This window comes from Scleropages formosus, chromosome 20 (assembly GCF_900964775.1).
Source record: "Scleropages formosus chromosome 20, fSclFor1.1, whole genome shotgun sequence".
Lineage (NCBI taxonomy): Eukaryota > Metazoa > Chordata > Actinopteri > Osteoglossiformes > Osteoglossidae > Scleropages > Scleropages formosus.
Genome location: NC_041825.1, coordinates 1,976,842 through 2,004,707, shown reverse-complemented (window position 1 = coordinate 2,004,707; position 27,866 = coordinate 1,976,842). Strand labels below are relative to the sequence as shown.

General features: G+C 49.1%; 1 protein-coding gene across 1 annotated transcript; it reads right to left on the bottom strand.

The window, feature by feature from the left end:
- Window positions 1-5,201: 5,201 nt before the first annotated feature.
- Window positions 5,202-27,167, bottom strand: erbb2 (erb-b2 receptor tyrosine kinase 2). Its single transcript, XM_029247059.1, has 27 exons — window positions 26,903-27,167; window positions 21,312-21,463; window positions 20,641-20,830; window positions 20,287-20,424; window positions 20,090-20,158; window positions 18,387-18,502; window positions 17,273-17,414; window positions 14,997-15,125; window positions 14,764-14,890; window positions 13,981-14,054; window positions 13,775-13,865; window positions 13,452-13,654; window positions 13,049-13,178; window positions 12,801-12,891; window positions 12,555-12,709; window positions 11,893-11,940; window positions 11,536-11,674; window positions 11,216-11,338; window positions 10,678-10,776; window positions 10,296-10,481; window positions 10,024-10,179; window positions 9,747-9,822; window positions 9,471-9,617; window positions 8,908-9,005; window positions 7,629-7,805; window positions 7,191-7,536; window positions 5,202-6,533 (listed from the first exon to the last, which is right to left on the bottom strand). Exons 1-27 carry the CDS (start codon window positions 26,982-26,984, stop codon window positions 6,175-6,177), a joined length of 3,843 nt encoding a protein of 1,280 aa, XP_029102892.1. The 5' UTR covers window positions 26,985-27,167; the 3' UTR covers window positions 5,202-6,174.
- Window positions 27,168-27,866: the final 699 nt, after the last annotated feature.

Here is a 27,866-nt window from a genome sequence, read left to right as displayed (position 1 = left end):
ACGCGAAACGCGGGGACTGGGGGTGGGGGGGTTGCCAGATTGTTCTAGAAATTCCCCAAAATGGATACTGTCTCTCTCCTCTTCGTACATCGCCTCAGAGCCTTTTGTTAAAATACAAAAAAATAATATGTCTGTATTGTGACTTTCTACGTCGTTACCTTTTTTCTTATTTGCAAACTGCAATTCATAAAGTAGGTTTAAACCTGTGCGATTCTCTGAAGTTCACGTTTCGTCAGGTGCTCATTGTGATGGAGTTCATCCACAGCAGTTTTTTTATTTCTACGACGCATTTGTACACGGAATACGGTGTTGGATAAGACACTTTTCAACGATTTACCCATTTATGTTCTTAGAGGAGCAGTGTTGATAAAGGCTAATACAATAGGGCCATGCTTAAGATGTGTTAATTTTTTAAAATCCACTTTTCTTAAGAACAGTAATAGTTCACAGGAACAGAAAGGCAGAAACATTGCACTGGGAAATATGGAACATTGTCCACATACATAAAACAAGGGCAGAATGTCAGCTGAATGTCAAAAGGGTCCAATATCGTGTAGCAGTATCTGGTAAGTTCCGGAAGGGTGTCCAGACATTCCAGAATTCCGTTGAATTTTCGGGGGGTCTGTTTTTTGAATGGTTGCACGAACCCCATTGCAGTAAGGCCATCTCTTAGCACGTTCTCAAAATAAATGTTGTAAAGTGCCAGGAACAGCTGTACCTTTACAACACAGCTGAGCTGTCAGAGCTCTTAGATATAAAGCAAATATAAATCTTCCCGGTCCTTCACTCATGTAGCAGATGCTTTTTTCCAACGTTCATTTCTCAGCCACTTCCAATGAACTGTATGTAGAGTTATCAGCCCACACATCTTATTCACCGTGGTGACTTACACTGCTGGATACACTACTTACATTTACATTACATTTATTCATTTAGCAGATGCTTTTCTCCAAAGCGACGCACATCTCAGCGAAAATACAATTTGTGCATTACGTTAAGAGAAAGAGACATAGTTGCAGACATGTGATTCTTAAGTAAACCTAGTTTGTTACTTTCTACTTGATGCACCGATGTTCATCGCTCAAGTAGGTGCATAAAATGCAGGACAGATGAATCCTGATAACCTTCATACAATTTTTTTTTTTTTTTTAAAATAAGGTACACAAACCTTCACATGCAATGCAGGAGTACCGGCTGTGTAAAGGCTCATCTGAGGATGACCATAAAGTTACGGTGCATGAACATTTACACCATACATGAGCTGGAGAGATCTTGGGTGCAATGAGTCCGGAAAAGGTGAGTTTTCAGACCCTTCTTGAAAATAGACAGAGTTTCCGCAGTTCTGAGTGACAGGGGGAGGTCATTCCACCACAACGGAGCCAGAACCGAAAACCTCCGTGCTTTACCTTTCGTGCGCAGGACACCAATCAAGCAGAAGTAGACGAGCGAAGGGGTCTGGCTGGGGTGTAGCGGTTGATCAAGTCTTGTAAAATAGCTGGGAGCAGTTCTGTTGATGCATTTGTAGACAATAACCAGGGTCTTGCACTTACAATGGGTCACTCATCCATACACTAGTGAAGATCTTATTTCTGCCCTTCAGGCTAAAACAATACCGTATTTAGTAGTTAATTGTTAATGTCATGGTCACGATAAAAGAAGAAAGCAATCTACGTAGAGGAAACGCAGGAAGACACGGAAAATGAACACGTCTATGTATTGTCCTCTACCAGGCCTGTCAGTCTCTGCAGAGCTTGGATTTAAACCTCAAAATCTGGTGGATAACAGGTACAGGAGCAGTTAGGGTTATGGATTTCTAATCTTACCAGTTCCAGTGCATCTATCTGTTACTACCGTACCCTTGATTAAGGTTCTTACCCTGAATCAATACAGTAAAAATACCCCACTGCACAAACTGGTAAAATACTCTGTCACTTTTGACAGAATCATCAACTAAGCAACAAAATAAGAGCTCTGGAGCCCTAATCCAGCAGAGCAAATAAATGCAAGAGGCCAGATACAGAGTAACTAAATATCATTTAAATAGCTGGTTCATAACTTTGATTTAGTTACTTGCTGTATCTTGCTGACTCTACCTGGATGAGCTGGTTTTGGAAACGGAGTATAAGAAAAACCATGAACACAGATGCAGGCTATGGAAACGTCCTTAGAAACATTGTTCCGTATGTTGAATGTGTCCGAATGAACATTGTTGGAATTTATCTTTTCCCCCAAACATCTGAGGGTCTTTGGAGTCTCACTGATGAGGCACAAAAAAGCATAAAACAAGGTTTTATTGCTGTTCTGCAGAATTTCAGCAGGAGTCATCCATCAAAGATGTACACACACACACTTGGAATGTATGGCCGCAGTGGTTTTAATGCACCTGTGTGTTTGCAGCTTGTCCCCCCCCCCCCAACATATCCCTTATGTCTTTTTAATAGAGCCTGAAACTACTGAAAGAAGCCTGAAAAGCTAGTCAAGGCCTTTTAGTATTCTATCCTCATGTCCCTCTGCTTTTTATTCCATTTTGTTCCCTGAAAAAGAAAAAGTGGCTTTAAAATGAATTCAATGCAGAATTCCATTTCGTAGTTCAGGGACAAAATGACACGAAAATGAATGAAATAAAAAAAATACAGCAAATTAAATTCTATTATCGTTTGTAATGCATGCAGACTAAGAAAGCAGAATATTGTTCACATGAGCCACAGAGTGTCAGACTTTTACAGAGTATAGGACATTCAAGACTAGGATTAACCACCCTTTTATTCTTTGATTCGTTTGCATAGTGTAAAATTCTGAAACATTTTATCAGAAAAACGGACCGGCGCCCATTCAATACTGAAATAAACGACATCAGTCGGTACCGGTTGCATTGCGCCGACACTCCACTGCAGTAGGTGGCGCTGTGGATCCACACGCGGCAAAAACTCCAGCTGCACCGTAGAAGAAGACAGCAGACGCGGGCGGACGGGTAGCCCACCATGGCGCGCATTTTGTTGCAATTTGTCAAAGTTCTGTCCAGTTCTCAGCGACAAACAATGCAACGGTACCCGAGACAAATTAAAGCTGCGTTTCTTTAACACGAATTAACGTATAGCGGAATTTTACACGCGCTCACACTAAGGCAGCGTCCTTGTCGTGGTTGACGTTCCGGCGTTTATAGCGCGTCGCGCCGTTGCTATGGAGACAGAAGACTTTTTACTCATCCGGCGTTAACTCTTTGTCGAAGTTACTTTATTATGTACAAGTGGATGAGCTTTACCCCAGGATTCATTTGGGAACTTTACTAACTGCTGACAGGTGTTGGTGCTGGAAAATGGAAACAATGCAATTATTTCTGTTTGAGTCGTTTCATTCGTTTTATCTGTGACTTTTCCTGAGTCCAAGCAACTTAGAATGTTGATTTACTTATTTACCCATTTCTATACGCTGGGTAATGTTACTGGAGCAATTTAGTTTAAGTAGTTTGCTCAAGGGCAGTACGGCTGGGATTCGAACCTGCAACCTTCGGCTCCAAAGGCAGCAGGCAGCTGCAAAGCAGTACGTTGGCTGTCCGTCGACTTGTCCGTTTGAAGGGGATTTTGCGCGAGGGAGCCTTTGTAACATTATAGCTGGTATAGAGTTTCTCTGCGTTTCTCTCAGTTGTCTATATTGTGCAGTTTCGCAGTGAGAATTTCAAGAGTTTGCGGTTCTAAACAGTCAAACATTAGCACAAGTCCTGATACTATGAAAGAAAAGGTAGCAGGGGGTCCGAGCTGCTGCATTTCTGTGTCTAAATGATCAAAAACTAACTCGGAAGGACTTAACGAACCTGCGGACCTCGTGATTCGTGATGTTCTCGTCTCCGCTGCAGCAAAGGAATTCAGTCCCAACTAATTTCCAAAGCTCCTTGACTCTGCTAAACAAATACACAAGTTGAATGAGTTCCAATGCAAAACCAAAGTTTTTTTTCTTTTTATTATGTACAAGCGGTGCAGGTGTCGCACTGGATAAAAAGCACCGTGGAAAAGGCCCTTTAACCCCAAGTGTGCAGGAAGCCAAGTTCCCCAGCTGCTAAAATTCACGACTGAATGCCGTTCAAACTCCATGCATTTTATAAAAACATTTTTCATTTGTCAGATCCATACCAAGTAACGATTTATGCAAGTAGGGCCACGAGGCTTAATTAGAAATAAGAGAAAGTAGCTCTAATTACCTTAAACGTGTTTGATGACAACAACAATTTCTGAACAATCTTACATCGCATCCCATTTATCTACAGTTTATATACAGTAGGTGTCTCACTAAAAAGCCTGGAAAATGGGGAGGGGGGAAAAAAAAACATTTTTCAATCATTTGTTAAATCTTGCCTTTGGTTTTGTGCCTCAATGGACAATCTTAGCATTTAGTGTCCTCACTTCTCTCTAAAGGTACCGTACTGTGTTGTTACACCATGTTTGGCTTCATGAATTCATATTTGTACATTCGTTACAAACAGTCTTACCCTGTTTTATGCCCAGAATACCGTGCAGCTGACAATTTGCAGACATCTCACCAAACAAAATCAATACGTTTTTCAACTTGACAGCGACATCAAGTTAATATCGGCATCCACCTTCTGATCCAGGAGCATACCATGGTAAAAATCAGGTAATATGCAGTTGTAATGAGTACCCACATGCATGGCATGTTGCATTACAGTGCTAGCCATACGTCATGACCCAAACAATCACGACAAGTTTGTAATAACAGTGCAGTTTTGCATTTTTAAAATAAAATAAAATGTATACTGCATGTCAGGATCTGGAAGCAGAACTTTAGTAAAACGGCACATGCAGCGTGACTGACAGTATACAGCAGAATTAAAATTTACCCCCAAACCTCAGAGAACCGAAGCAAACGGCGATTTACGGTATAAAACAAAAACAGCCGCCGCTGCCGTTTGCGCCCAGCTGCCCGCTTTGGCACATTTGGCGCTCGGTCGTTCGGCTGCTGGTCCCGATGCACCTACGGCACGGCTCTCCTCCCTCGGGAACAAAGTCGCCATTCACTCGGCCCAGCTGCCTCCTGCCCCCCCCCCAGCAACTGGAAGTAAAAGTTCGTTCACTATGACGGTATCCCTACGGCACATCCTGTTTTGACCCTGGAGACAAATTTTCCTCGTTAAAATAACTGCTGCTCATTTTACACGGAAAACATCTGACTGCCAACGCTGACCCCCCCCCCCCCCGCCCACGACACACCACAGACCCACGAAGGCGACCCGCCGGTCACGAACGACGTGCCACACGGACGCCCTGCGATGGTGCCGGTTTATTACTTGAGCTCATGCTGTTCGGTGTCCCAGAGGCCCTTTTCCATTTCACCGCGTCTTTACACGAACTCACTGTACGGCTCCAGTAGGGTGGGTCTTGGCCGGACCCTTTGCCCCCCCCACCCGTTTCAGTTCGCACCGTTCTCAATGGCTGTCAGTGAACACACACACGGTCGCCATTGCCCCCCCGCGTCCCACGACTCCGCCCGCTGCCGCATAATGTTCCGCTTTCAGGGAACGGGCGGCGCGAAGCCAGACGGTCCTCGGAGCCGTTTTCATGCCGACAAAATGGACTTGGACTCCTCTGAGCTTTATCAGTGCTTGACGTGAAGACCTGAATATTAAACAGCCCCCATAAACCCGATTTACATGTCGCAACACCGATACATAAATAGCCTTAATTTCGTCGCGTGACGGGAGGGACGGAAACATTGGCTACCGAGTTTGTTAACGGTCCTCATTTACCAAGTTCACGAGCACTTGGGCTAAAGCCTCTGGAAAGTGCGATGGCAGCTTTCTCACGCACACCAGCACTCGAGTGCTCCGTTGATACGGTAAATGAGTCCAAACAAGTAAAACGGTCGCAGAACAGCGCCGACAAAGGGACCTTTCACCCAGCTCGTTGTTAGAGATGCTGAACAAGTGGAACGCTTTAGAAATAAGTTTGCAGCGTGGGGGGGACGTGTGGCACCGGGCGAAGCAGGGGACTGAATATAAAAAAAGTAAACCGTAGTGAAAACGGCGACCGACCGGGACGTCCCTCGAGGGTCGCACGAACACACGCGATTTTTCGGAGCATCTTTTCTTCCGGAGTCATCGGATGCGAACGGGGGGACGCGGTCCTGCTGCAAGACGCCTCCCCGCTCACCCCAGCAGGGCGATTACGCGTCCCGCCCTCGGGTGCGCTCCGCCCGTCCGCTCCACGTGTCCGCCAGTCCCAGGTACTCGGGGTTCTCGGCCGTAGGCGTGACGAAACCGTTGGCGAGGCGAGGAGGATGCGCCGCGCTCTGCTCCTTACGCGGGCCCCGGGCGTCGGCCTTCGGCTTGGCCGCCAGGTCCAGGTAGTACGGGTTGTCGAAAGCGGGGGAGGTGCTGCCCAGCGGGACGACGTACTCCGGGTTCTCCACGCTGTTCCCGCACCGCAGGCCATTGTGGGGGCGCCGCACGCCGCTCGTGCTCTTGCGCGGCAAAGTGCAGGGCCGGTCGGCGGTCCCGTCCGTCACCTCCTGGTTCACATATTCTGTCAAGAAGAAGAAGAGTCAGAGGTGCTGTTGCCTCACGCATCACTTACGTACCCCAATACAGGTGGTCCCCGATTTACGACGCGGTTACGTTCCGCGAAACCCATCGTAAGTCGAAGACGCATTTAATACACCTAATACACACCTGCGTGACAGACTGGGAGATGCGGGCGGCTGCCGCTGCCCAGCATCGCGGGAGAGCGTCGCACCGCGTATCGCTTGCCCGGGAATAAAATCTAAATTCAAAATTCAGACTCTGGTTTCTACCGAATGTCTATCGCCAGCCCAGCATCGTAAAGAGGAAAAATCGTTAACCGAACCATCGTAAGTCGGGGACCGCTTGTATTCGATTTGTTAACGTATACTGTCTTCCCCCACCTTACCAAGGCGCCGCAGCGCTGACAAACCCTTCGTCACACGAATTCTCATCAACGGAAGATGCAACTACCATTAGTTTCAAGGTTAAAAAGCAAGTGCCCTGGGAAACATTACGCCGCGGACAGAAGACGGAGCCGAACAGCGGCAATAAATGCGCGTCTCGTCTGTCCCGTGAGTCCGGGTTGCACTTGCGGACGGACACGGACACGGACACACACACACACACACACACACACACACACAGAGACGTGAGTGACGGTGGCAAGAGAGTCCCGCACCTGGAAGTCTGTGCGCTCCGCGGGGGAGCGTGTGCGACAAGGCTGGCGGAGGCCCCCCGGTGCTCTCGGCGCCTCTAAAGCAGCCCAACGTCGGGTCCTCGCTGTAGCGCCCGGCGGGGGACGTACAGCCGTCCACCGCCGTGTCCAGGAACACCGAGTCCGAGTGTCCTCCGGCGGAACGCTGGGACAAGCTGCGGGACAAGGACGGTAACGCGGACGGCCGAGGGCTGCTCGCCGTGCCTCCCAAAGGTAAGGCGGGCTGCTGACCCCACCCAAGGGTACTGGCCGATGAGTACAGGCTCCTCCCTCCCGCTGGGACTTCCGTCTCCGGACTCTGCTCCGTGCTCTGAGGGGACACGCGAGACCGTGTCAACGCAGCTAAACTCCGGCACGAATCGGCATCGGTACGAGTGTCCCCGCCGCAGCAGGAGCTCTGACCCGGTACGAGTGGTGCCCGAAGGATCCGTTGCTCATCTGGGGCCCGGGGAACGAAGGCTGAGGGACCAGGTACTTGTCGGCATCCAGCAGCTCCTGCATGCCGGCGCCCTCCTCCTCCAGCAGCGTGCGGAAGAAGTGGCTGTCCACCGGGCTCGAGAGGCTCATCTGCTCGTCGTTCTGCCAGACGGGAGGCAACGAGTTCACCGGTGCGCTCGGTTCGCGTCGACACGTTTACCCACGGGGCGGTGCGTGCCCGAGTCGGGGAACCGTTACGCGAGCGGGTTTCAAAACGAAGTCACGGTACCATTAACTCATTCTGTGCCGGCGGTGGGGAACCCACTGGCCAACAAACACAAGTGGCCACTCCGTTAAAAAAAAAAAGTGCCTAAGAACCATATTATTGTGTTGCAAATATTTATCCATAACCCTAACAGTGGGGTAGAATCATTAAAAATCTTTTTAAATGTTTAACATTGGGAATAGTCTATTAAACTGACAGCAGTTTGAAAATGTTTGGAAATATTTCTAACAATGATTTTATGTTTTTTTTTTTTTTTTTTAAATTCCATTGGAATATTTCTCCATGCCATTCGAAATACTTAACTGGAGAAGCCCGTGTTTCGTAGTTCTGCCATCTGACGGCTGAGACGCCACGCACGTATTTCATTTTGAATGTCAGAGTTACGAAAGAAATTTTACTATTATTATTTTTTAATAATGGTACGGCTTTACCGGTAAATAAACGGCCAGGAGGAGGGGAGAAATAAAAAGAGACGGCTTGTCCACGTCCCGTTCTGTGCCACTCCACTCAGTTTCCTAACACCACCTGCTCTTACTCAGTACTGTGGCGATGAGTCGTAAAGCAACTCATCGCATCTCTCAGACAAGTCAAACACAGCTGATGAGAACCGATCACGTTCTGGACGGCAGACAAAGAAACTTACGCACAGCGGACTGTGGCGATTATACTGTATTAACTTAGCTTAATCATTAATCACGTATGTTTACCGCTACAAAAGACACTTATTTCGAGAAAATTCATATTTCTCTGCTCTACTTGTGATATTTGTGCTGTCGGAACTGAAACTTGTGCAAAAAGTTATGGGGATAATTAAGAGGCCAGCGAAGCCGAAGCAAAATGACGGACAAACTCTGGGCACCGCAGGCGTTAGAGGCGTGACCTTGCGAGCGAAGCAGCGGCAGCGGAACGCAGAGGGTCCATCCTCACCGACCGACCAGGGATGTACGAGGACTTCTGACGCACAGTCAAGGCGCTCACCTGGATGACCACGTATCTGGATGGGTCTCTGGCCATGGTGCTGAACTCCGTCACCAACTCGCGAAACCTGGGACGGCTTTCGGGGTCGATCATCCAGCCTGCAGGTCAACGACGTCGAATTGAACGGACCGTCCCGTTTTTGACATTTTCTACCCGATGGCGACTGAGAAAACCCGGAGGACTTGGCACCCGGGCCTTTATGCGCATCGCAGCTTCTTAATCCAACAAAACAACCTTGGCTTCCGGGTGATACGGAAAAAGGTAACCGTAAAATTAAATTAAAATGGCAAATTCAAATGTGTTCTTAGAACCATCAGTGATTAATCCAACCGTTTCACAGTATTTGTTATAAAAACAAAAAAATTCTATGCATTTCCATAGCTTGTCTTGTGTTCTATCACTCATTGATTATCGATAACCGCTCGTGCAACGCAGGGCTGTGGTGGGTCGGAGTACAGCAGGAGACGGCGTTTGAACCCGAGTCCTTCGAATGGCCGCAGCGACAAGGGGAGGCAGCGATTCTTCCGAACGAATCCAGTCTCCCGCCTCGACCCGACACTCACACTTCACCATGATCATGTAGACGTCGATGGTGCAGATGAGCGGCTGCGGCAGTCTCTCCCCCTGCTCCAGCAGCTCCGGGATGTCTCGTGCTGGGATCTGATCGTAGGGCTTGGCTCCGAACGTCATCAGCTCCCACACCGTCACCCCTGGGCACACATAAATCCTCGCGCCCGTCAACATGAAGGCTGAGCTCTAATCCCTCGGTATTCCTTCAGGCGCTAAGCAAACCGCCAGGAAAACGCTGATCCGTTTGGCACAAGTGCGCGCAGACTCACCGTAGCTCCACACGTCGCTCTGATGGGTGAACTTCCTGTGCAGAATGGACTCGAGAGCCATCCATTTAATGGGCACCTGCGCACAAAAGACAGCAGGCGCTGCAAACAGCCAGCTGAGCCCAGACTCGCCCACCGCTGCACGTAGGGCAACGCGCACAAAAGGCTTTTCGGTTTCATTAGCGAAGTGGGGAAATGAACGCGAAGTAAGGCGAACGCATGGGAAACGCGGTAAGGAGGACGGCAGAACGGGACAGACTGCTCGGAGATGCTTCCGAACCTTGCCCCCATCGGCGTGGTACTCGGTCTTATCGACGTCCAGCAGACGCGCCAGGCCGAAGTCGGTGATCTTGACGTGGTTGGGGTTCTTCACCAAGACGTTGCGGGCCGCCAGGTCTCGGTGAACCAGCCGAACGTCTTCCAGGTAGCTCATTCCCTGCAGGGGAGGGCAATCGCCGCATTTCGTTTACGAGATCCGCTCTCCGAACCTGTCCGCGCAGGTACGGAGACGACCGCCCGGAGCGACGGCTTCAAGACGCGCGCGGTCCTCACCTTGGCGATCTGCACACACCAGTTGAGGAGATACTGAGAGCCGATGCGGTCCTTGTTCTCCCGCACGTAGTCCAGCAGGCAGCCGTACGGCATGAGCTGAGTGACCAGCTGCACCGTGGACGTGAGGCAGATGCCCAGCAGTCGGCACACGTAGGGGCTGGCGACGCCTGCCATCACGTAGGCCTCCTGAGGACGCGGAGTACAAGTATTAGTAGCCTAAAAGGGGCAGTGGGACGTGCGCTCCTGACAATCGCTGCCTTTGCCAGAAGGTGCTGTGAAGAAAGGTGCCAGCTAAGCGGATCCAGCGGAGCCTCTATTTAATGAACTTCTCAGTAAGAAACTTTGCCGTCGGAAGAAGGAAAGCATGAGCGGATAGACTCACATCCAGGATGTCTTTATTGGCCTTGGGTGAGGTGTTCTCCAGCAACACTTTAATAGCAACTGGGATTTTCACATTCTCCCCATCTGGAGTCCACACGCCCTGCGGACGGTGTTAAAAGACAGGACAACGTTCAATCCGCAAACACCGTGCCGTTCGCTTTCTTTGTGAATGCGTTTACTCAAAGCAACTTGGCTTAAAATCTGTTTCGTACCAACAGTTCATTTATGGGAACAGTTTAAGGCCCAGTGGAATAGACTAGAATGCCCAGGACGGGTGGGCAGCCACTGGTACTTGGACCCCCCCAGAGGTTTATTTGTCTCCCATTCTTCATGATTGGGAGTTTTTTTGTTTTCCTCTCCTCAGGTACCTCTTGGTTTACTTAGTTACCGTTTCCACCGTTATATCTGCTCTTATTTATTTTCATTTGGTCAATCAAGCCAGACTGCCTAACTTTCTTAGCCACATTACTATTAACCTACCATTCCACCGTGGTGTTGGCTGCGCTTGCGCAAAGCAGCACGAGACTCAAAATACTCACCTTGTACACGGTGCCAAAGGCCCCTGAGCCCAGAACTCGAACCTTCTTCAACTCGGTTTCTTTCAGGATGCGCATCTGTGCCTGGTTGGGCACGGCACCGCTGGGCGTCAGCGGCTCCACCAGCTGGGCGAGAGGGAGCGCAAAGTGCAAGGAGTACACACGAAACATCTCGAGAACACGCGTTATGCTCAACTGCAGCACATCCGCGCTCTGCTTCGCTCCGCTCTTAATGCGCGAACGAGGATTTAGATGGACGCAGCCCTGATATGCGAGGGACCGCTTGGTCCTTCTCCCCCGGTCTCCGGCCGACCTTCACAAACCTCATGTTCCTGCAAGATCCTCCTCAGGGTCTCCTTCCTCTTCATGTGCTTCTGCCTACGCAGGTAGAAGACCAGAATTGCTACCAGGATGAGGAAGAGTATAACTCCACCCACAACGGCCGCAATGGTGGTACCAGGGCTGCGAAAAGGAGAAGTTTAAAAATATAAATTTGAGGAGGAAAAAAAAAACCCAAGGCTCTCACAACCCCTCCTTGAAAAACTCAGAACTGCGACCAGGTGAATAAAACAAAGTTCTGCTGACTGCTGGAAGCACAGGTCTTACACTGCTATGAGCCCAAGGGCGGCTTCTCGACCTCGTCAACGCTTAAATTCCCAAAGCAAGACGCATCATCTTACCCAGCCCTCTGGTCTATGGGGCAGCCCTGCTCGTCCAACACCTTGCACCTAAAAACACAAGAGATGTCACTTACCAGCCTCTACACCTTCATTACTGTACTCACAATAGTCTTCTCTCCTTCTCCCGGGGCACGACCTCCTCCTGCAGGAGCTCCTTCGTCCACTATGGCTGGGAAGGCCAAGCCGAAGGCCCTCTTTCACGTTCTTCAAGGTCACATCGCGTCGGAAACGAACGAGCAGAGGAGGAGAAGCTCCGAGGCTCCGTTTCTGTTACTTTCCACTGGGGAACGTGCCAAAACGGGCGACCTGCCCACATCGTCAGCTAGCGAGAAGTAATTATTTTATGGCCCGAAACGATCCGTGAACTGGCAGCGCTGTGCCGCTGCCACTCCCTTCGCTCGCTGTTGATGGTGCTTGTGGAATTATTACCCTAGAGCTGCGCAGAGGAGGCGCGAAGTGAGGGAACCAACGAACCAACGAACGAACAAGAGCGGACTTGCGGCGTCGGAGCTCCTCGCCGCGATCCCTACGTCCAACAGGATGCCTGGATCATCACGCCTCTAGAGGCTCTATCCATGGTGACCAAGGGACCCGGATCGGTGTACCGGGTGAGCCGCCGCACGGGGGCTCTACGCGATCGAGAAGAAACGGCGAGGACTCACGATAGGGTGCAGTTGACCTCACAGGGCAGGCAGCGGCCCGTGGCATCGGGATACTTCCACACAGTGTACTGATCCTCCTTGACGCCGCTGGGGCAGCGAGACACGCACACGTCGCCGTCCTGGAAGCGGAGACACTCGCGGCACTGGTGCGCTCCCTGCCAGGGACACGGCGAACGCTCGCTCAACGTTGAGGGAATCGAGGAAATGACAATAACCGCAAAGTGGGCGTTTTGCTCCATCGCTCACCGGACCGGCGCAGGAGTCCGTGCCGTTGAGCAGCCGACACTCGCCGTGACAGGGGAGGCAGCGGGAATCCTCCTCGTACTCGCGTTCTGCCCTGAGTCAAAGGCAGACACTTCTGTTGCGTGGCAGGTCGGAGAAGTTACCGGAACGCAGTTCCGCCTTCACCGTAAGCGAAGCCCAAGCGCAGCGCCCTTCTGAGGGGTGCTCCGGCGCCGCACTGCCCCCCATCGCCACCTCCCGCGGACTCTCACCCCTGGCGGATGTTGCACTCCTCCACACACTCGCTCCCCCGCCGCTTCTTCTGGCAGGACCTGCACTGGCCGGGGCCGGGTCCCCAGCAGCCGCCCTCACACTGGGCGTCGCACACGTGGCCCTCCGCAGCTGTGAGCGGGGTCAAGGTCACACAGCGGTCAGACGTGGTGCTCACACACACACACACACACTTAGCTGATGCTTTTCTCCAAAGCAACTTACAGTGTTAAGGTTAGCTGGGAAATTTTACTGGAGCAATTTAGGGTAAGTACCTTGCACAAGGGTACTACAGCCGAAGGTGGGATTCGAACCTGTGACCTCTAACCACTACGCTACCGGCTGTCCCAGGAGGTGGGGATCCACACAAACACACACGCAGACAAGGAAGTACGGTAGTCGTACCGCAATCCTGCGGGCTGCGGTTGGCAGTGACAATAAACTGTGCGCTCCGGTCCGGTGGCAGAAGCGCCTTCCAGGGTAGCGATGACGTGTAGCAGAGGCGCGAGTTGTTGTGTATCAGGATGAGGCCCCCGGCGACGTTGCGCAGAGAGCGCAGCCCGAGGGACTCGACGTTCAGCGATTGCACACCCAGCGAGAACACACCCCTGGGGGTCAGAGGCCGGACGTTCACAGGGATGCCAAAGCCGAGCGCAATAAACACCGCGAGATAACTTTTACAAGAGGGCTCAAATATGAACCTTGACCGTTGAGACCAGCGATCTCACCTGTATAACATCCTTCCTCGGATGAATTCCAAATTCTCAAACACGCTTAGGTTCCTCCAGGTTTCTGGCCAGGCCTCGATGTAAAGGTACCCTGTTACACGTGAAGATGTCACACTTGCTGTAGCACTCAGGGCAAGACAGAAGAATAGTTATTGCATTTCGATGACTATAAAAAGACGAGCAGAGGCTTTCGGTCCGAGAGGCACCTGTGATTTCCCGTAGGCTTCTGAACACGCCCAGTTGATTGGGGTCCAGTGCCGAAATGTTTCTCAGCGGGTCTCTGTGGGAAACGTACATCATCTGAGTTCTGCTAGCGGGCGATTCCACTTGTACAGTAATTCTGTCCACAACAACTGTATCATCCCAGCTTCGATTACCATCATCTTAGTTACAGGAAGAAATTAAATTAAAGAAATGTGAACACTCCTGATATGGAGTCATCCACCCACTCACCCATCCCTTGAAGCAACCATCCGTCCATCCCTTTAACCAACAAACAAACCATCCATCCCTCCATCCCTTCAACAAACCATATTTACTAGGTTTCACTCAGGCCGACTAAAATCATGCCCATGTTATTTACTGTAATTTTTATCATGTTTAAGTGACAAGCATGATTTACAGAATGACAAAGTACAATTCAAATACATATCAGTCGTTACAATTTTTGTCCTCAGTACGATGGAATAAGCAGTTTTAAAGAAAATCAGCTAGTTAAGGTGCTCCACCCGAGCAGACTGACCCAGAGTATTGTACCCAGCAATAGTAACCAGATATTTGTCAACTCAGTGCAAGAAATACGAATAACGATGGACGATTAAATGGTATGCTGTACACCATTAAATGTGAAGCCATGACAGTTATTTTAATGATCATGCAGGGAAGTCTAACTTTATTCTGAGATTCAACCATCCTACACTCACTCTACTACAGCACAACCAATTTCAGTGTCTTTGGCCCGTAAGCGGAGAGGTTTTCGGAGGCTCTACCCAGTGAAGGTCTGTGGCAGGAAGGCCAGGCTACCGAAGATCTTCTTGCAGCCGTCAAAGAGGCCGATGTTGGAGGAATTGATGGCAAGGACTCCCTGTAGACTGTCCATGCCAAGCCCGTAGCACACTGAGACACCGTGAGGGACAGGTGAGAAAGGGGCAGGATCAGATACATGTTAATGTGAGAAGGAAATATGAAGGTACGGTTTCTGCAGGGGGGGGGGGAGTCACACCTTTAGGACAATCCCCATCACACTTTTCACACTTATTGGTCATATTGCCTTCGGTGTCGGTGACAATGACCTCCTGGTTGGAATTGGGGCACACCATGGTGCAGGCCATCTCCATGGCCAGGTAGTTTCCTGGTGGATAGAAGACAGTGGGACTCAGCAGGAGATCACAACACATGCAGCGGTTTTAAAAGAAGAAGCGGCGATGGCAGTGGCACATGTGACAAAGACCAGCAGTGGTCAGGTGACATGGCAAAATAGAAGACTGGGTCAACAGTAAGGAACCAAGAGTCTCTCAGGTTTCAATCTCAAATTTCTGGCAGCGGCTCCTCTACAGCAAATGATATATGCGAGATACTCAACCAAACATGAAGACATACAGATATGCATCGCGTAACAATGGGGATACGTTGCGAGAAATCCGTCGTTCGGCGATTTCGTCGTCGTGCGAACATAAAGTGTACTTATACACACCTAGATGGTATAGCCTCGATGCAGTCAAGAGATGCGGTAAACATTTTCATTTATTTATTTACATGTATTTGTTCAGCAGATGCTTTAAACACGAGATTTATGATCCTGCTGCCGGCGTAACACAGCAGACTATTTTAAAATGAACTTTTTTATAAAGAGAAAGTACACTGTAAAATCACAAAAAGAACAGTATCATAAATACATAAACCAATAACAGGTGTTTATTATCATTATCAAGTATTATGTACTGTACATAATTGTATGTGCTAGACTTTTATTTGACTCGCAGCGCAATAGGTTTGTTTACAGCAGCACCACCACAAACACGTGAGGAACGCATTGCGCTACAACGTCGGCGGTCGATACGAATTTTTCAGCTCCATTATAATCTTATGGGACTACTGTCATATATGTGGTCAGTCGTTGCCCAAAACGTCGCTAAGTGGTGCATGACGGTACTACTCGACAGCATCCTCTAAGGCAGAGGTTCCCACATTTTTTGGTGCTGACCCCAAGTACAACCCAATCCTGGCCAGGTGAGCCTAAACGCTGGTACATATAGGGTTGATCAATCAATCATTTGGACACATTGTGTTCATTTAAATCGTTTCACCAAATTCATTACCAACATATAGATTTTTAATGTGACGAGAGACAAATTTACATGAAAACAAGGTTGTACTACATGATAAAAGGTACTGTAAGCAGTAATGGCAACATGATGCTGCTTCACTTTTTCAGTGAGCTCCGCTGCATTTTTGACAATTACAGCACCAAGTACTGGACATGAACAGCCTCATTCTTTTATTTACAGTTACTTACACATTCATACAGCTGGGTAATTTTACTGGAACAATTTAGGGTAAGTACCTTGCTCAAAGGTACTACAGCCAGAGGTGAGACTTGAACCAGCAACCATTGGGTCCACAAGCAGCAGGTCTAACCACTATTCTACCAGCTCCCCTCTGATGCAAACATTATATGAGGTGTAATATTGTCCACAGCTCTTGCACTATAATTACTATCTCTATAACCCTTAATACCGCAGCGGTGGAGTAAACCAGTTATAACACCAATACAGGTGCGTTCCACCGTTTTTTGGCCAAGGGCCAGTCATTATCATCAGGGCTGTTTCTTCCTGTAAGTGTACAAGCGGTTGCTTAGAGCCCTGATGCCAACAGCCCCCCCTCCCAAAATTGTTTTTTTTTTCCTGTCCCAATAACACTCCCTGCTGTTCTTGATACTCAAAAAGGAATTTGTCACTTTTATTCATCACATTTATTCAGCTGTTCAAAGAATTTTCATCTATTTATAGTTACTTATTTTGTTAACTATTCAGCACATATTTATTTGTATTTATCTTAAGGCTTATTAAGGATTTTACTGATCAAAATGAATGAAAAGGAATTCACCCCCTGGGGGGGCCTCTCCCAGGTAGGTTGTTGCTTAGGGCCCCCAAATGTTCACAAACAAATCTGATTATTGTGAACTGGTGTGAAGGACCTGCGTAAAAATCACAGTCAGCCACTCGCTGAATCTGAAATAGCTAAACTGAAAAATTATTTAGTTAACTGTATTTTGTTTAGGCGCAGTGTGTGTGTGTGTGTGTGTGTGTGCGCGTGCGTGTGTGTGTGTGCGCGTGCGTGTGTGCGCGCCTAAGCATCATTCAATACAATTCATGGTATATTTACAGTTACTTCATATATTCATGGTTTACAGTGTTACATGCTATGGTGGGCCATGCGTTCAACACCCCGACATTTTCTGTGCCGCGCTTGTGTCCCCCGCAGGAGACGGTCACTCACGAGGACACTCCTTCACACAGGTGGCACCAAAGCTGAACTTCTTGTTCTTGTTGGGCTTCAACTGGAAGGTAACCGGGTCGTAGATGTTGGCCGACGGACAGTTGTCTTTGCAAACCCCGTTGTCGTTGAAGTGGCGACAGGCCTGAAAGGGACGAGCGGACAATAAAAGTACCTTTACGTTTACGTTTATTTATTCAGTGGACACTTTTCTCAAGAGTGACGTGCATTGATTGCCGTTTGGATGACACCGTTATCCAAGGTGATTTACAGTGCTGGATACTCTAGTATCCTAACAACCGTGGAACCTGCGGGCATCTCGGCTTTCAGGTTTAACAGAACGACAAAGGACACGTCCCGCATTGTGGTTTTTGCCTCTTAATGTCTACTGCTGGACTTCCAGTTGGTTCGGCAAGAAGCCCCTGGGAAGGGCTCCTCTGTGTAGGAGGTCATTTGCCTTAAATTTAAATAAGCTGAACCTCCGACAGCACTGACCTTCCTACATATTTTTCATTAACTGACTTTTCTGCAAAGCAGCTTACAACATTAAGCCACTTGCACTGATTTACCCATTTATACAGCTGGGTAATTTTACTGGAGCAATTTAGGGTAAGTACCTTTCTCCAGGTTCTACAGCTAGAGGTGTGATTCGAACCTGTGACCTTTGGGTCCAAAAGTAGCAGCTCTAACCACTACACCAGCAGCTGCCCCTATATTTTAAATCATTAAGATTCCAGCAGTACTGCAGAAGCCCTTTTTTTTTTTTAACCAGAATATTCCTACAGAAAACTGCAATAAAAATATAGTTTCCAGGTTGTATCTTAGAGAAAAGATGTGTGTCACTGCATGGATGTCATCATAATTTCTTCCTTTTTAAATTCATTGTTCACTGGGATGGCAGCTGGTGTAGTGGGTACAGCTGCCATTTCACACTCCAAGGACCCAGGTTTGAATCCCACCTCCTGCTGTTCTTCCCGTGTGCAAGGAACTTACCTGTTGAACTGAGTAAAAATTACCCTGCTATATAAAGGTGTAAAAAGTGCTTTGGGGCGACACGTGTGCTACCTCCATCCGAGTTTGTGCGCGCGCGTGTCCGCGCTACTGGGTCGTATCTCACCAGGCAGTCTGTGTCCTTGGGCCCCGTGCAGCCGGCGGCACACTGCTTGTGGCAGCAGTCGTTGGGGTGCGGACCCTTGCAGCGCAAACAGCCGGACGCACATTGCAGGTGTGTCACTGCGCAGAGGAGGACAGCGTGAGTCGCGACAAACAGCCTCAGACCTCCTGCCTTTTCGAACCATCTAATGGCACCAAGCGGCCCTTCACTGAACAGCCCCGCCGTCACAAATATTGTTCAGAATAACCCAAATACACGTATCCCTCATTAACCGCTCATAATTTGTTCACCGAACATCAAAAAAACAAAATTAAATTACTTATTGCATTATATTTAATGGGGGATCCAATCTGTTGTAACCCCACGTTCAGCCTAAATGATGCCTAATGTCATACGGAAAATACAGTAACAAAGTGACATTTTTCGATTTACTTTTTTGCCGTTTGTTTGCAGAAAACAATAGAAATGTTCCATTTTTTAATCCATCGCCACCACAAAATCTTTGCATCAGGTGTGTGCGCGAAGCTTTTTCACTCCTGTGCACAGCTGTAGTAGCAAACGTGGGTCTGCATCCTACAAGCTGAGCCTTTTGAAGTCTAACATTTGGAATAGTGGAAAGAATAATAATTTTTTCTTTTTATTTTATGATATTCCATGTTTTAGCATTTTATTCTACTTTATAAGTAAAGGCAGCAATTAAATATTTTTTCATTTAATAGTTGAAATTTTTTCGTTTCGGCCCTCTCGCTGCTGCCGAAAACGATGATGGTGGTGGTGTCTGGACCTCCCACGGAGCACATGTTCTGGATCTGTAGGGTACCAGTGACCTATTCGTTCAAAAAGGCTCTACTGTGTATAAAATAGTCATGTGCCGCTTAACAACTGACCACATATACGACTGCAGTCCCATAAGATCATAATGGAGCTGAAAAATTCTTACCAACCAGTGACGTTGTAGCGCAATATGTTCCTCACGTGTTCGTGGTGGTGCTGCTGTAAACAAACCTACTGCTCTGCCAGTCGTATAAAAGTATAGCACATATAATTATGTACAGTACATACTTGATAATGATAATAAACACCTATGTTACTGCTTTATGTATTTACTGTACTGTAATTTTTATTGTTATTTTACAGTATATTCTTTCTACTATGATCGAGGCTATACCACCTAGGTGTGTATAAGTACTCTCTATGATCGAGGCTATACCACCTAGGTGTGTATAAGTACACTATGATCGAGGCTATACCACCTAGGTGTGTATAAGTACTCTCTACGATCGAGGCTATACCGTCTAGGTGTGTATAAGTACGCTCTATGATCGAGGCTATACCATCTAGGTTTGTTTAAGTACACTATGATGTTCGCACAATGACGAAATGGCCTAACGAAGCATTCCTCACAACATATCCCTGTCGTTAAGCGACGCATGTCTGTAGGTTCAAAAAGTGACTGCACATCGCATACTGGGAGACGGTTAATGGGACATGAGTGTACTTCACAGGCAGGAAAATACAACTGCAAACTGGGACATAAACACTGACCATGTGACATAAGCTCACCATAAATAACGTGTCCTATTCAACAGGCACTAAGCACCAACACAGCTGAACCACGAAGGTCCCCAGACTTGGGTAAACATATGGAAAACGGGAGAAACCGGAGCAGTCTGGACAGAAGGAGACGGTGATGTCGGACGACTCACAGATCTGGCAGTCCTGCTCCGTCGGCCCCCAGCACCCCCGAGATCCACAGCTCGCTGAGCAGTTTGGGCCTGCGGTCAAACACAGGGAGGGCGACTCACTAACTGCGGAAGGACGCCGGACCGAACCGCACGGCGCCGGTCCCTGCACCCGAAAACATGATGGTGACGCGGACAAGAGGCGAATCGCAGCTGCTCACAGAGTGACGATCGCGGCTGCAGGTGCAGGACTTTCTGGGGATTCTGCTCATCCAGCACGTCGCTCCACTGCATCCGCTGGGGGTTCGGGAAGCACAGCTGGGGGTTTCCCCAAATGTAGACCCCACCCAGCAGGATCTCTGCATGGATTGAGGAGACGTCACTGGCAAAGCTCAGCAGTGGCGCAGCAGGCAGCACCTGGGCTGCGGGTTCAAGCATGGGTTCATTCCCCACTGCTCAGTGTGTGTGGCGTTTGCATGTCCCTCTGCAGTCTTTCCTTTTCCACACACTTACCTGCTTACCCATCTACCCATAACTCCACTTCCCCACTGCCCCCCCCAAATCATTTTGCTCACCCGTCAGACTTTTCATACGAAGTTCTCGGAGCCCCGGGCCCCCGGCACTTTTGACCGTGTTGTCCAGCACGGCCAGAGCGTAGCTCGAGTTGTACAGCTGGCTGCCCCGGATGATTCGCAGGTTGTCCAGCGGTATCACGTCAACAGACACGTGGGAGATGAGAACGTAGCCCTGCACCTCAGCAATGTCCTGCGCAGGGAGGACATGAGCAATCACATGCGTTAAATTTATCCATGTTCCTTTTAAACATAGCAAAGTGTCCCTTCCTAAAGTTTCTAAAGCAACTTAGTGTCCAGCTACTTTAAGTGATCAGCTCACTTATACATTATGGGTTATTTTTAGCAAGTATCTCGATCAGGGGCACTAAAGCAGGAGTGGGATTCAAACCTGCGACCTCCGAGTCCAAAGGCAGCAGCTCCAACCACTGTGCCACCTGCTGTCCCTTCACAGCACTACACTGGGAAGGGGCACTTTGCTATGTTTAAAAGCGGGGAAAAATGGTCACAAAGTATGATCGAAGATCAATGCGAAGTATGTGACGGGGAAGAGAGGAAAAAGCGGGTGGAAGGTGAGAGAGCGAAGAAAGGAAGCGACTAATCGAAGGGCAGCGCCAACGTGAAGTAGCTATGAGGACGTGTCAATGCACGTTCCGGAAACGCTGGAGCAGAACCTGAAGGAAGCTGAGGTCCGGGGTCCCGTGCAGGTGAGTGATCTCCAGGTTGCCGTGCACCACCTGGCAGCCCGTGTAGAGCAGCTTCAGGATTCTGTGGTGGTTCTCCAAGCTGGACGGCAGCGCAAGCTTCATATCGGTGCCCAGGCACACTGCAATAGTGGTGGTACAGTGGGTTATTTCAACACATCATTTGAGCACAGAAGAGGATCAGCGGGGGGGGGGGAGATAATTCTAACACAACCAAAACAAATACAGACATGCGTCGCTTAACAACAGAGATACGTTGTGAGAAATGAGAAATGCGTCATTAAGCCATTATATCGTAGTGCGAACATCACAGAGTGTACTTGTACACACCTAGAACGTATAGCCTCGATCATAGAGTGTACTTATACACACCTAGAACGTATAGCCTCGATCACAGAGTGTACTTATACACACCTAGAACGTATAGCCTCGATCACAGAGTGTACTTATACACACCTAGAACGTATAGCCTCGATCACAGAATATACTTAACCACCGTGAACACATGAGAGGCCAGTCGATAATTTCTCAGCTTCATTATAATCTTATGGGACCACTGCCGTATATGCGGTCAGTCGTTAAGCGGTGCGACTGTATAAAGGTCGGAAGCCCAGGAAGACAGTGTACTGACACCTTCAAAATGGGACGCAGCTTAAAAATATGGTTTCAATGCTTTAATCATTGATTCCTGTTTGCATCCCGTTACACTTTCATTGAAAACATGAACAAAAACAACGATGCTCTGTATCAGTTTCCAACATGATGAAGAAAGGAGGTAAACACACAAACGGAAACAAGGGTGAAGTAAAGCGGTTCTGACCCATCAGCGTAGTGACATTAGGTGATAAAAATGAATTTAAATGTCACCCTGACTGTTCAGCACCTTAGAGTACGGATATCGCTTACTGAAATGAAACCGCTCTGGAGGTGTCTGTGTGTCTGTCTGCCGAGAGCAACGTGACCAAGCAAAGTTCTGATGTATTTAAAAGCGTAAAGAATCCAAAACAAACGAGCTGTAGAAGCAGAACAAGAACAACTGCTCTTTTGCCTTCATTCCTTCTACCCTCTCCTGCTTTCGCTTTCACCCACTGTCATTCACATTTCCACCAGAACGTGTCAAAAGGGCGGGTTCCATCCACGCTCAGTCTCTATGGACTCCACATGCTCTCCAGGTGCTCTGGTTTCCTCGCGCAGTGCAAACGTATGCTCTTCAGGTGAACCGGTGACTAGAAATTGTTTATCAACTGAAAGTTGTAGGGAGTTTAGTGCGAGTCACCTCAACACCAGTCAATAACCACTGTGTGTTGCTTTGGGGAAACGCAGCCGCTAAACGACTAAACGTCAGCGTAAAAGGTGCGCGTGGGTCTCGACCACAGTGCTCAGACTACCGGGCCTCTCCGCGCGTGCACGGCCCATGTATCCGTGCACAGACATGCACGCCGACGCACCACGTACCGCAGCGCATCCAAGGAGCTTTTGACAAGTCTTTGGCAAGACGTCCAGGAGGCGCCGCGCTGAAGTCCTGTTAACTCCTCACCCGCATCCCAACACACCTGTTCGCTGCTCTTGGAGATTTCGCAGCTCCCCAGAGGCCCCAAACTCTCCAAATCCACGGGAAAGAACTAGGGAACTCGAACGTGTTCCAGGGAAACGTCCGTGCCCTTAGGCATCGGACGCAAGCGTCGTCCCGACAGCAATTGCAAGTGCGAACACCTCGGGTGAAGAACAAGAGCACAAGAGTCTTACCAACAGCGGAAATGCCACGTCTAGCGAGCAGTAAGGACCGCGCGCCAGATAGCAAAGATTAAATGTGCAATATTTCAGCACGACTACATGAGTACGTCATGGCTCTGCTGGGCTGCAACGAACTCCCTCTGTCCCCCCCTCACCAATGTCTGAATCCCTTCCATCAAGTGAGAATGGTCTCAAAACTCATCTCTTTCGGACTAGTTTCCCTTCTGAGCTCCTGCATCTTCTGCAAGTTATTCCTTCACCACCTGCTACTTCTTCCCATCTATCTTTTCCCACTTCTGTGGGCAACTACTGGAATATTAACGCTTTGACAACGGGAGTACTAAACAATGAATTAAAATTACTAATGCAGCTGTAACCGAACCATATCAGGTTGCCTGCCAATTAGCAGTGTGTGTGTGTGTACACGCCATAAAAGAGCTCTGACAATGAGCACTTTGTGAGTTTTCCAAGCAACACGTGGCAAACAAGAGAGTTTCAAGCAAGCCAAATGGTCGGTGCTCGAACTGCAGATGCGTCAGTCAAAAATTCAACGTATCCAGGGAACGAGCGTCAACAATAACGACAGCGTATGACGAACGCCGCCGAAAGTGCATCGGCGAAGAGGAACGGCGGTCACAAGTCAAAGCTCATTGTAGTTGTTAAACGCCCCAAAATTACAGCCTCAAAAATTACCACAGAACTGAATGAGCTCCTCCGTGAGCCGGTCTCGACAAGAGCTGAATATCGCGAGCTTCGCAAAGCTGGAATGTATGGCTGGGCTGCCATTCGGAAACCTCCAGTAGCCAAGGCCAACACACAAAGACGCGCAACCTAGAGTACGGAGCAAAAACACCCGAACCCCTGAGAAATGGAGAAAAATAACGTTGTCCGATAAGCAGCTTTTCACCCCATTTTCTACGTGCAGATGAGTTTACTTTTGGAGAAAGCCGAAGGATGCCTTCAACCTGTACTGCCTGCTGACAACTGTCACACATAGCGGTGGATCCATAATGGTAGGGGCAACCATCTCGAGAGAGTCACTGGGTCCAACAATTGGCCCGAATGTTCAACGGCCAAGGAACAGGAGGCCAATTTCTAGCACCGGGTGCACCTTATGGTGCAAACACCGCTCCCTCGTGATGTTCCCATATTCAGGATAATAATGCCCCCGTGGACAGCAGAATGAAGTCAGACACCTTCCGTGGCTTCCCCAGTCATCGGGTCTAATCACTGAACCTCTAGGGGAAGTTCACGAACTCTATTTCCACCTCCTTGATTCCATAAGGACCGGAGGCTTTTCTTCTTGAAGAATGGTGCAACGTCCCACTACGCACAGCTCAGGACTCGTACGACAGCATTCCAAGAAGAACGGAACCTGTTCTGAAGGCAAAGGGTGGCCCCGCTCCTTAGCACGTCCTCGTATATTACGCGTTCGTTACTCTGCCTACTTCCTGCATCTCAACCCTCCGCTATGAAATGCACTTTTGTTTACTCTGAGCTGTATGCCACTTTGGGAAAAAGTGTCAAGTGAGTAAAGGTAAATGAAGGAAGGCGAAGGAAACGTGAGCGAAGAACGTTCAGACGATCCACCGAGGGTTCTGGCAAAGTCCTCACCGGACCGAACGAGGATCCCTACTGCGGTAAACGGGCCGTTTGTCCGTCACAACTGCACGCGGCAGCCATCCAGGCAGGAAGCGGCAGGAACGTACGTGTGCTGCTCCGCGTCACTAACGCTCCGCTGCGAGGCTTAGCTCCCGGTTAGAGGGGGGGGCGGGCGGGCGACACACGCTTTCCGCACGCTGCCCTCACAGCCTCGAGCGAAATCTCGATCGAGCACCGGCTCACGCGCTTCTGGATCCCAGCCTCCGGCAAACAAACCTCCCCTGCCGTGCTTTCGGCAGAAAGGTTGCCGAGGTGACCGAACAAACAGGATGTGTGTAACACACAGGACGACGACACACGTATTTCAAGCTGACAGACACGTGCATCGCATTGAAAAATCACTTTTTTTTTTCCCTTTTAAACTCAGTGGACAAGCAGGGGAAAAAAAACAAGAAGTAACACATCCAGCAAAGTAACACACGGAACCAGCAATGGGACAAACCATTAGTACAAGGTCCTTGTGTGTGTGAGTGAGAGTGTGTGTGTTCCGGTAAAGAACGCTCAGCTAAACTCTGCATCTTTATTCGAAGAGTTAAGGAACCTACGGCGGAGGGGGAAGGAAAAAAAAAAAAAAAACACAGTTAATTAGATTGCGAGCGACACACACCCAAGAGAAGCAGTCCTCCCGGAGCTGTACGGCCCACTGTCTCCGACTGTTTGCTCCCAGGTGTGTGTCAGCGGGCGATAAGAAGAGTTACACATCAAGCCTCAAGTGTCGACCTTTGAAATATTTACTGTGCACTCCTCGAAACACTCTTTGCGTGAACACATATGTTGATGCTTGTGCGTGTGTGTGGGGAGACACGCCTTCAGAAAAATTACTTTTTATAAGTAAATATACACAGTAGTAGTAGTGACAGCAAAAATAATAATAAATGTATTATTGGTTAGTGCAACTGGTCTGTACAGTGGAAATCAATATTAAAAATAAAAAGCTGGAAAAATTTCTCCATCTTGTCTGCTGGCTTTTTATTCCACTCGAAGAGGCAATTTTTTGTCATGCAGATCAAGACCGAGTCCAAAGAACGAAGGGAGAAACAGAAATAGATGCTATAAGACAGTACGTGAATGAAAGGTGTGCGGTGCGTCTGAAGGGTCAGCAGGATACAGGTAGTACCGCGGTAAAGGGCTCTGCGCTCATCGGTCTGTTGAAGGGCTCCCCGGAAGAACCGCTACAACATAAATGTGAATTCAACCTCAAAGGGCCAAAAATGTTTATTTTGGACACAAATGCTACGTGATGAGAGTTGTGATGCCAGACACCATTTCCAACGCAACAAACTTTTATGTTTTGTTATAATTTCTTTATTCTTGTTCCGTTGTCCCTTAATCAGCAGTCATTCCGGGAAGGTGTCCAGCTCTGGGGGGGGGACACTGACCTGAGAGGCGCCGACGGGACGTCCCAGATGCGCATCTACATTCGGACTACCGCCCAGGACCGTTCGTCACCCCCCCCAACAGATTGACACACGATCTGTCAATATTCAACACTTCTCATAACTCTACTCCTCAGAGGCCTTGCATCACTTCTGCAAGAACTTTCTAGCAACATTTCACCTAGGATGGTCAGAGACCCAGAACTAAGGGCAGCAACCGGTGGGTGTAAGATGAGAAACCACACACACACACACACACCTAAATAAGTGTCGCTGTTCGCATGTCAAGTATGTTCGTATGTAGGTGCGAACACGCCGGCCGTTTCACACAAAGTGTGTAGTTTCTGCTCACGAGCAGATTCATTCGCGGTTGTGTCACAGTGTGTGTGTGTGCGCGCGCGCGCGAACCATTAATTAAAACCGCACTGTTACGAGGAACACACGATTTATTGTTAATGCCCAGCATAAACCTGTTCACGTTCTGCTCTCACGCAAAAGTGGCAAAGCAGGTTTTCGTCGCACCCGGTGCCTTTTACACCCCTCAGTCCTCGGAAAAGGGACACAAATGACACACACGACGTGTTCGAGACGATCCAACTCTTCCACATGTGGTGTGTGTGTGTGTGTGTGTGAGAGAACAGAACAAGAAGAAGTGACACAACAACAATGTGACCGAGTGTAAGAGCGGCTCTCGCTCGCGCGGTAAACTTCGCGTGGCCGCTCTTCTTCCTCGTCGTCACACGTCGTCCCACCGAACGCAGGAGCGCTCGAGCCGCCCGCGTGACTCACCTTCCCTGGCGCGCGCGCTCGCGAGCAGCAGCAGCAGCAGCAGCAGCCCGGCCACGAGCACCGAACTCCCGAGCGGCTCCATGGGGAGGGAGGGAGCACGCGCTGCTACTCAGTCCATAGCGCTCGCCGTTCGTCGCACAAACGGCAAGAAGGGTCTTCGCGCGCGCTCCCAGCGAGCGGTCGAGTGACTAGTTAGTCAGTTACTTAGTTAGTTAGTCAGTAACTGCGCGACGGACGGCCCGATAGACCGACTGACTACTCCACGTTCCTCCGCGGGCCGTAGGGGGCGGGGCGGGGATTGGGGTGGAGCCAAGGGGCGGGGCGGAGAGGCGGGGCTCGGGACCCGGGGCCCGGACGGGGAGCAGCGCCCGGAGCCCGTAACCCTCGAAAAGTCAGTCAGACAGTGTTCCGCCTGCGGCAAGTTCGCACTTTTGAGTTATTATTATTATTATTATTATTATTGTTATTATCATCATCATCTGGCTGACGCCTTTTGTCCAAAGAGACTTGTGTGTGTGTGGGGACTCGCGTTGTCACGTTGTCACCGAACGTCCTCGTTGTTCTGCACTTCGTATCTTTGTGCTACTTTGTATCTCGTGACGCGCAAAAGACCCCCCACGAGCCCCCGCCGCTCGAAAGCTCCGCTCTGCGCCGCTGAAAGGTCCGAATACACGGGTATCGGTGTAAAGATTCTCTGTATTGGGACTAAGAGCGAATGTGATGTTCATCCATCTGTCCAGTTTCTATAACTGCTTGTCCTGAGCGGGGTCACAGAGGTCTGGAGCCTATCCCGGCAGCACTGGCCACAAGGCTTGGGGGGGGGTTCACTCTGGACGGGACGCCAGTCCATCACAGGGCAATTTTCTATTCAGTCTTTGTGAATTAAGACAAAATTGTGTGTCCAACTTGTGTTACTGTGAGGTGACATAAAACAAGCAGAGATTATAGATAGATAGATAGATAG